The sequence below is a fragment of the Tauraco erythrolophus genome, chromosome 11, assembly GCF_009769465.1.
Source record: "Tauraco erythrolophus isolate bTauEry1 chromosome 11, bTauEry1.pri, whole genome shotgun sequence".
NCBI classification, from domain to species: Eukaryota; Metazoa; Chordata; class Aves; order Musophagiformes; family Musophagidae; genus Tauraco; species Tauraco erythrolophus.
Window position 1 is genome coordinate 24,243,176 of NC_141475.1, and position 10,265 is coordinate 24,253,440.

At 48.1% G+C, this 10,265-nt stretch overlaps 1 protein-coding gene across 9 annotated transcripts in view; it reads left to right on the top strand.

Annotated features, from left to right (window-relative positions):
• PLD1 (phospholipase D1) overlaps positions 1-5,327 on the top strand; it is an 80,518-nt gene extending 75,191 nt beyond the window's left edge. For all 9 annotated transcript variants that reach the window (XM_086618229.1, XM_086618227.1, XM_086618226.1 and 6 more), the window contains one exon: positions 469-5,327. In XM_086618229.1, coding sequence (XP_086474355.1) covers positions 469-693 — 225 coding nt within the window. In that variant the 3' untranslated portion in view covers positions 694-5,327. The remainder of the gene's footprint in view (positions 1-468) is intronic.
• Positions 5,328-10,265: the final 4,938 nt, after the last annotated feature.

Consider the following 10,265-nt stretch of genomic DNA (forward strand, 5'->3'; position numbering starts at 1 on the left):
TGCTGGGGTTGGACCTTTAGAGATGCTCTGAAGGAGTGAGTAGTGTCAGACACAAGAGCTGTGAACAAGAGACTGGAGTTTGTGCATCGTCAGAGAGTGACAGCAGCCCAAGAAGGTGATGGTTCTGATTTCTACTTTAATTTGTATCAGCTGTAGCTCTGGTGAATCACGTCAGTGTGCTTAGGCTATGGCCAACTAGAAGCAATAACTGGAGTAGAAGCAAATTTTACTTCTCATTTCTAATGAGCTTTTGCAGCAATCAGAAAAAGCCCTGGAGCTCCCCCTCTGCCTGCTCTAGCCATATCACAGAGGCACATCCCTCTGCCCTCCCCGTTCTTCAGGATCTTAATTAAGTCACTCCTGTCCTGGGGAATAACTTGTGTCAGATGTTTTGGTCTTTCTCGGGAACTCCGCATTGCAGTGTTTCCCCCACACTGACATGCCACTTCTTCTTTCTATTCCGATCAGGTTTTTCGATGCCTTCCCTGTGACCAGGTGAATAATTTAACCCAACTGCGTGACTTCATCAACAAGCCCAAATTAGCAAACGATGATCCTGTGAGAGCAGCAGAAGAATTAAAAAAGATTCGTGGGTTTTTAGTACAATTCCCCTTCCGTTTTCTGGAGGAAGAGTACTTGCTTCCCTCTGTCGGAACGAAGGAGTCCATGGTACCCATGGAGGTTTGGACTTAAGAAGATGCAGGCTGCTTTACATTTTAAAGTCTGGTTCTCCAGAGACAAGTTGATGAACGATATGGGATTTCAGAAAGCTTTTTATTGCTAAGGGAGATGAAAAAGATCTCCACCAAAGTAATGTGCCTTTCTTAAGGATTTTGGTGGAAGAACTTGAAGCAAATCAACACTATCAAATAAGAGGCGCAGAAAAACTTGGAAATTATGACAAATGAGAAGTTTATCCTCCAAGGAGTTACTTCTTAATGATGTGTTCTGGGCACCTGAAGGATGCAGGCCACTTCTAGGACAGGAAACCAATCCCAGTCAATGTTGTTACTGCTGCCAGCTGCCTGCTGTGGTTGCATACGTACCGTGATTGTGCTGTGGCTGTGCAGGAGTCGTGGGCTGTGTGTGCTTCTAAGGCTTTTGGGTACCCGCGCCTTGCCTCGCTGGGTGCCCCCCTGTCCATGTCCCGGCTTTGTAAGACATCAGAGCCCATCACACAGCCCTGGCGCTGTCGGGAGATGCTGCTCCGTGCTGCCTTGGGCTGTCCTACAGCTTGTCAAGTGTAGGTGTTTCACTTCTTAGATGGAAATGGACTAACAATCTTGTATCATAGAATGGTTTGGGTTTGAAGGGACCTTAAAGATCACCTAGTTCCAACTCCCCTGCCATGGGCCAGGACACCTTCCACTAGACCAGATTGCTCAAAGCCTCATCCAACCTCAGGCATGCAGGATGTGTCTTCCCAAGCACAAGTGAAACACAGCATGTCCCATCCTGTTTTCCATTTCTGTAAGACAATTTCCAAAGCTATTTTACATCTCACTGTGCAGCAAAGCAGCGATTCGATTCAGCATCCCTGAATGAAACATTACTGCTCCTGGGTCAGGACCTTGCCTGATGGCTGCCGTCCTCGGTCTTTTCTCCATCCTTCATCCTGCAATGAGCCGTGTCTCCCAGTTTCATGTCCGGCTCACACTGCAGTCCCAGGAGAGGTGTTTCATGGCAGTTGGCAGTGCCATGTCAAACACTAAGAGATCAGACCATTAGAAACACCTAACGAGAGTCAGATCTGGAGAAGTGGGAGGCTGAGCTCCTCTGCTGCCACTGCATCCGTCCAGGGGGATCCCTTCACTAGCTGGGTTTAACCCTTTGCCCAACTCTCCTTAGCCAAAAGACCAGGTGAACTGGTATTTACTTTAGCTCCCAAGGGAGTTTATTTTTCCCTCTTCTGGCTCTTTCAACAGTCTCACTTGTTTTTAACTGGAAAAGAATCACACCGGTCGCCTAGCTATCCCCAAAACATAGCTGGCACCACACTTTCATAGAATCACAGAATGGTTTGCATTGGAAGGGACCTTAAAGATGATCTAGTTCCAACCTGCCCTGCCATGGGCAGGGACACCTTCCACTACACCAGGTTGCTCAAAGCCTCATCCAACCTGGCCTTGAACCCTTCCAGGGATGGGGCATCCCGAGCTTCTCTGGGCAGCCTGTTTTAGCTGTTTGCCTTCTGTGTCTTCAGACCTGCAAACAGGCACCAGGTGATTCTGTACCTACTGCATCACCCGAGTAACAGCCCCAGACATTCCTCGGAGGCAGCCCGAGTCTCAGCCCATTCCTACAGTTTCCACTGGTTTATGCTGCTGTTTTGTAGATGCAGTTGCCAATTACGCTTCTTTCTGGTTTCTTTCTGTCCAGGGTCTGTTTAGCCTGTTAGAAGTGCACATGCAGCATTTTATGTGATGATCTTTGGCCCAGGGGGTTGATGCTTTTAGCTGGCGTGCTGTAAGCAGATAAGTATGTTCCCTTGATTTTGATTTTTTTTTTTTTTTTTTCCCCTTCAAATAATTGACCTGGGGTCACCCCCTCCAGAGCCAGAGCAGTATGTGCCCCGACCGTTTGCAATCAAAAAAAGATCAAAGCGGACTTGTTATTTCACGTCAGTGCTAGTTCAGAGTTTTTCTCTCCTGATATGTTTTTAGCTGTTTTAGTCTGAACAAAGCTGCCAACTTTAAACAATTGCAGCCTGTCAGAGGATCATTTTGAGTCACATGGATCTGAATTCATAATTGAAAAGAGGGAATTCAACCCCACCACCCCTACACGTGAACCTTGAAGAAGTGCAAGACTCCTGTCACCTTCTAAGTGCTCTTATTGTCCCTATCCTCATACTAGCAAAGATTCTTGTAATCGTTAAATTATCCTTATATTGTCTTTTAAGGTGGTAGGTAGCTAATTACTGGGGCTTCGTAACTCCGGTAGTGTTAAGTCCCCCTCTGCCAGACCGCTCTGGGGAAAAAACACCCAGGTTCTGCAACACTCAGCCCACCATGTGATGGCTGCTGGTCCCAAGCAACACAGCAGAGCCACAGAGGAGAGGTTTAATTGACTGATTCTATATGAAAATGTGATAATTAAGAAGGTCTTTCATTATTAAAGTAGCAGACGGGCCTCGCGTCGACTCTCTGTCCGGGAGGAGGTTTCCCACAGTGGGAACAGAGGAGCTGTGCTGAACATCCCTTCCTTGTGTTGGTGCTAAATTCCCAATACCAGGAGTTTAGTAACGTTCAAATGGAAGCAAGGTGTGCAAGGCAGCCTCGGCACCATGTGGAGAGCCCTGTGTCCCTGGGGGCTTGTGGGGCCACCAAACCTCCCCCTAGATGCAGCACTGCTCGCCCCAAACTGATGACGGGGCTGGTGCGGCTTCCATTGAAGGCACAACTCTCTTTTGCACCGAGCTGGCTCCTTGGGTCCTTGTCAACTGAAGATTTATTTCTTATATTAAGAAGCCTGTGAGATTGAACACCTTGTGAGAGCTAATTTCTGCACCTAAACAATCACTACTTCTTCGTCCGTAATACCAGTGTGGGTTTATTTTCAGTACCTTCAAACTGGAGAGGATGGCTCGCAGAGACACAGAACCGTAACAAGTGATGTGGGTTCAAGCACTGGCAAACCCAGAAACGTGAACTGTTTCCTGTGGCGTTTATTTGTTAGAACTATAGGAAGGGAGAACTTCTCCCAGGCTCAGACTTTATTTTGTAGTTCAACCTGAGTAGAACACTTTAATTTCCCTTTAATTTATTCCTTAACATGTGCCACTTTGAGAACTCACGCTCCTTACCATATCTTTTTAATATTTTAAAATAGGTGTTTTCTTGTATAGATGTTGGACTGGATAAATGTTTCACTGTAAAGTTAATGCATGGTTTAAAAAATGAGGGGTAAAATGTCATCGTGTGTAAGAACTTTACTGACAAATAATTTGTGGGAGAACTACTCCAGTGCTCCATGGCAGACACAAAGTGCTCGGCTCAGTTTCTGGACTCTTGGTCTCAGTTCATCACCTGACTTGGTGTGACCTTTGCTGGATAAAACCCCGAACGTTCCATTTTTCTTTCTTTTGATCAGGTTTCACAACGTGATTTCGCAATCCTGGTGCTGTCCCTGGGGGAGACCTCAGTGCGGGTTTTGCCTAGCTGGGACCTTGGCATCAATAATTTACAATATCTTTATTCCTTCTGAGGAAACGTCCACATACAATCAAGCTCAGATGTGGTCTGCTATTGTTATTTCAATGTGACAGGTCTTTTGTGTCCTAACTACAAGGACAGTGGAGGGGTTGTAATCTGTGCCCAGAAGCTGCATTTGTGGAGACGTCGCAATAGAAGTCTGAATGGTCCTTCAGGTTAATGCCGTTTCCTTCTCCTGACAAATGTAAAGACCCAAATCCACCCTGGTCTGAATGGACGCACCTCCATCTGGTTTTCTGGCAGAAAGGACTCGGTCTGTAGGACGCAGCGGTGGCCAAGGTGAAGAGAGCACCTTCCCAGACCAGGTCTGTGTGGGTAGAGGTTGTCATCTCTTGGGCGACCCACGAGATGTGGACACGCTCCCGCGTTTCGTGGTGCTCGTTCTGCAAATTGTTTCAGGCAAGCAATCCCTTCCGCACAGCTGAGATCCTGTGGAAACCTGGAGCTTTGCAGGATGCAGGTTTCAACCAGGAGTGTGACGTCACGGCAGTGAATCGAGTTGTGTGTAAAACTAAGGTGTCTCAAAGTGGAGCAGAGCCACAAACTGTACATCAACCACTGAATGCAATGATCCTCTTGGCCTTTCTCTTTTCTTTTTATTTTTTATTTCCCTGCCTGCTTTCTTCTTGTATTTTCCAGTATTTGTGATTACTCTATTTTTAACCTCCCAGTGTGTTTTCATAAAATCTCTTCCACGTAAATAATTCCAACTTATCTCTTTCCTGACACTTGGGAAATGAGGGAAAAGTGTCAAAAGTCACTGTTCTTGGAATTATTTTTTTTTTCTAAATCATGTCTCTAGCTAAACAACAGAAGGAGAGCTTCCACTTCGGGTGTGAGTGCAGGTCTCCTCTCCGTGCGTCTCTACCTTCCGACAGTGCAGTTGTGAACACTGAATATCCCTTCTGTGAAGGCTGCTGGAACTGAGTTTTGTATCCTTGTTTCTGCTAATGATCGCTTTCCTTTCCACTCTGTTTGTATCCAGTAAATGAATGTGTATTAATGGGCTGAAAATACAACTGATCATCATGTCGAAACGTTTGGCCTTGGTCTCGTTTCTGCTTGTTTTGGGGACTGTGGCCACATCCTGCTTGTGGGCTGAGTTCTGCCCTTGCCTTGCATTGGCAGTGCTGCCCCGGCAGCCAAGACAGGATGGGAAAAGGCCCAGAATCACAATAAAAGTGGCTAGACTCGAGTCAGTTGAGTTTTCCTGGGAGAGAGCAATTGCTGGAGTGAAACAGCATAGAAAGAGAAAATTGGACTTCTTAAATTTAAAAAATCCTGTTCTAAAGGAGTTTCAATAATCCAAAAGCATTGTGAAAGGCACAGACAAAAACGTTCTGTCTCCGAAATAGAATTAACTTACCACTGTCCCTTTTAACTTTCAGTCAAGGAAATTCAGCAGAGAGAGAGGAAAAAGCAGATTACTGCTGTCCTCTGGGAGCAGGAGAGATGAATAAAGCATCAGTGGCATTTCCAAGCCCTCTCGCAAACCGAAAACATATTAACTTCTCTGTTTCTCAGGTTTCATCTCCTTCCTCAAATGCCAAAGGGCTCTCCGCATCTGCAAAACTTCCCAATCCAATCTGTGCCCTTGATAAACACAATAAACCAAGATAACGGAGCCGGAGCTTCAGGGTAGGGCTGTGCTGGTAAGAGGCGGGCGGCTGCCCATCGAAGCCATCAGCTCCTGCCGCTGCTCCCACGTCGCAGCTGGTTCCGTGCTCGCTGTGTCACGCTCACGAGGTCTCGGAAGGGAAGATAACGGCAGGAGCGCTGCGGGGACCTGGAGCGATGCTGGCAGTGGTGAGGGTAAAGCAGAGGGGCTGCAGCGGAGGTTGGCAGCTGGCACTGGCTCCGTCTTGCCGGCACCGCCCGGTTTCTGTGCTAGCAAAGTGGGAGAGCTGAGATGCTTCAATACAAGCGTATCTTGGCGTGAAATTCATGTGAAACTAGAAGCGGTCCTCAATCTAGAGAGTTTAGGTATGGATTTGTAGGAAGGATGCTTTCCCTTTCCTATGTGATGTAGGAACCCAGCTTGAGGGCACCGCTGCTGCTTTTGCCGTTTTCCTATGCGTAGGCACGCAACGCTTTTACTGGCCGTGACTTCATCCGCATCTGTCAGCCCATTAGAAACAGGAGTGAAGGTGGGCTGGTGGGCTGATGGGCCGTGGTCAGCACGGGCCGTGCCGGGAGGCAGGAACATGCCGCCTCTGGCGAGGGCCGTGGCAAAACTCCCTCTGACCTTTCCCCAGCTTGATGAGTGACTTGCAAAGCCTCTAATTTGATGGCTCCTGGCTGAGCAAGAAACGCAGCCCACACGTACCCTGAACGCAAAGCGACGTTGCTAATCCGTTTAATGGATCTGTTCTTTCCAGCATGGATTTCGCCAGCTGCTTTTGTACCGAAGCCATTCCCGCCTCCTCCCGTGGGTCAGCTCCTCCATCACCGCTCTGTCTGGGGGCTGGAGAAATCCTCTGCTCCACCCCAGCACCGAGCAGATCTGCTCTTTGGGCCTTCATTAGCCGTGCATTTATGCACTGAGCTCTCAATAATGTGTCAACTTTTTAATTAGCGCCAGCCTTTTGCGTGTATAAAATTACTAATACTCCTTAGTTATTTTTGTAGAGGAGGAAAGTAGGGAAGAAAGAAAGAAAGGAAGAAAAACTTTTGTGAGACAGGTCTAAAGGCACGTGGAAGAACAGATTTCTTCTCGCTGCTAAAAATCAATCTGGTTTAGTTTCTCTACAATTGTGCCCGTTCTTCAGCTTTTCGAGTGCGTACTCTGAAGCACTGGTGCGGTGGAGCGAAGGTTTTAAGAGCCTGAGTCACAACAGCACTGCGAGTGAAATGCTCGAATTTTTCATTGGAAAAATTAAAAGTGACAGTTTCAAAATTGGTTCCAGTGTTTTGATTGATTACTCAGAATATTTAGCTCAAAATGATTATGGCAAGATTTTCTACTGAGGCTCACGGCTGGGATGGAAATTAATTTGGAAAAAGGAGGGAGGGGTGGGGAAGTTCTTAAAAAAGAAATTGTTCTGGAAAGGAAACTGTTTATACCCAGAATCAGTGTTGAGTAATCTCTCCATATTCAGCCTGATCTCGATAATTAAACATCCTGTGAGTTGCCATTTGAGGACAAAGGAGAGGAGGCCAGGGAGATAGTGTTATCGTGGCTTCGCAGGTTTCCATTATCTGGAGATTACTGGTGCCCAGCGGAAGCGGGGGAGCCTCCTGAATGATGCTTGGGAGCTTTGATGGCCTGTCCGTACGGCATGTCCCTGCCCTGGGCCAAGGGTTGTGCGGGTAATGAGGCAGAGGAGTGCTGGAGTCCTGCTGGAAGTCACCCATCAGGGAGGGAAGCTGAGGGACGCTGAAGGTGGTTTGAGCACAAGAGAAATTCAGGGAAGGGCTGGACCCACCTCTTCAGCTGGAGAAACCCCCAGGGCCAAGCTGTGCCATGGTTGCACCAGGGCTTTGGCATCCCTGGGTGCACCATGCCAACCAGGCAGATGCCATGCCACCACCTTGGTCTTCAGCTTCTCTTACCCTTGCCGGGTCCTTGTACGCTCCCTTACATTCCTGCAAAAGGCACAGCTTCAAAGCAGGTGTTACGCGGATGCTCCAGTGTTTCTGAACGGACAACTGCTCTCTCGCTTCCGGTCCTTCCTGGGATGGCAGAGCTGGGACCATCTGGGACGGGACAGGCAGGGCCGTCACCCAGAGAGACACCGATCTTCCCATCTCCCTGCAGCTTTGGAGCGTTGTCCTCCTCCTGCTGTGCTGCCTTTGGTGTTTTTCTGATTCCTTCAGTTCTATCTCACAAAACTGGCAGAAAAATACAGTCTCTTCTTGGGGTTGCCATCCTTATTCCATTCTTTATCAACCAAGGGTACACTAAAGGACCCCAACCAAGCCTCAGTAGACTCTCAGGCTGGAACATGCACGTTGTGTGTGCAAGACAGAAACAGAAAATAGATCCTTCAGGAGAAGGTTTGGTCTGTTTGGTCAGTGTTTTTTAAGTTTGACTTGAAAGATGGGTTTGAGACTACAGATTTTGGGATGTTTTTTACATTTTAGGATTTGCTGTTTCAGATACGCTTCCTCTTGAAATAGACACATGGTTTATGACATAAAACATAAAGCACCATAAATTCAGAAATATGAACTAGGTACTGTATATGGAATTAATTTTAGGTGTGGTTAATGGCTTTTTTTAACACAGAAAAGCCTCGTTTTGGCCATTATCAGACGTCGAACTGAGGAACTCCAGAAACAAAGGCATCTGTAGCCACAAGCCACGGACCAGCACAGTACAGCAGTCAGAGGATGTTTGGCCTCGGGTGTCTCATGTCCTCGACACGACAAATCCCAGGTGAACCCCATATATGTGTTAAGACTGTACATTAACCAGCACACAACTGACTGGAAAGAGAACGCCCCCTGAGAAACCCTCTCTGGAGAGAGATGCTTTTCAACGCGTCCGGATCCGCCCTGAAGACGAGGGCTGGGTGGCTGCGCTCCTCTAGAGGGTGCTGCGGGCTCGACGTGAGCACCCACAAAAAGGACGGGTGCCCGCTGCACCGGGCGGCTGCGCGCCCTGAGCCCGGGGTGCGCCGTCCTGCCCCCGGCCACAGCTCTGCGGGGGGCGGGCGAAGAGGAGGAGGAAGAGGAGGAGGTTGCAGCTACAGCACATAACCCCATCAGACTCCCTCCTCCGCAGTACCCTAACTCCCGTGGGAAGCTCTCTGAAAGGGATGCAAACCCCTGGGGTGCACACATCCCCCCCCAGTTTGGCCTTGCCGGCTGCCCCAAAGCCGGGCTGGTGCGGGGGCTGGCGGGTCAGCACCTTCCCCTTCCCGCTGAACATGGTCACGCTGCGCCGTTTTAAAATGAAATACTACGCCTGCCTCGCTTGTTTGGGCTTAAATACATTCCCTGCCTAAAATGGGACTCCCAGGCGGCTGTATTAGCTCTCAAACGACTCGCTCCAATATATATCCCCACTTTGTTTCCTTGCAGACCGTATCTGTATGACATCAATTGTATTGGCTAAGGACGCTTACAAACCTATTTCCTGCTACAGGATGATCACGTTATCCACAATTACACACTCTAGGAATTTCTCCTGAGATCCAGCTGGGTACAGGCTGGAGTGGCAGAGGAGCCGGAGCGTGTGCGGAATAATGAATCATTCATTGAAACCTCCACGCTGACTTCAAGCTCTTGGGTTGTGCGAGCATGTGATGAGCTGCACTAGCTGCTTATTAACCTAAAAAAAGCCTGAATCATCTAAATCGGTCGAAATTTTGTTTCTACATATTCTGTGTCTTGCCATTTCGTTATTATTATTTTTACTGTATCAGAAAGGTTTATGCAGAATTTTTCAAAATGTCTCAGCAGGAGAAGTCTCCCTGAGACAAGACGTGCTGTTTCAAACAGAGACTTTCTCAGCAGGAGCAAAATCCAGTCGTCCATGTCCACGAGGTTCCTGTCCTCAGAACAGACTCAGACCAGTGTCGCTTGTCCTGTGTTCCTGGTGGTGATGGCAGCAGCAGTAGCACTATTACGCATTCGCATTGCAGGACTGTGGTGCACCTTTCCAGGATCCTGTGGTGCTGAGGGACCTAAAACCACACCATTTCCCCGCCCTGGAAATCGGACAGCCTTATACAGGACAGAGCTGATTGGAAACATGGAGATACTACTCGTCCTCCTGATGGTTAGAGGTCTCACGTGCAGGGTTTTTTATATAAACAAGTAAACTGATGCTCTGATGATTTTATTTGACCTGCTATTGGATCCCTCTGGCAAAACCATGTGTTGTAGTGTCATGGGAAGGAGATGGAGATGACAGTGATAGGACAAGGGGTGATGGCTTTAAACTGAAAAAGGGGAAATTTATATTAGAGATAAGGAAGAAATTCTTCACCCTGAGAGCGGTGAGGCACTGGAACAGGTTGCCCAGAGAAGCTGTGGCTGTCCCATCCCTGGAGGTGTTCAAGGCCAGGTTGGATGAGGCTTTGAGCAAGCTGGTGTAGTGAAGGT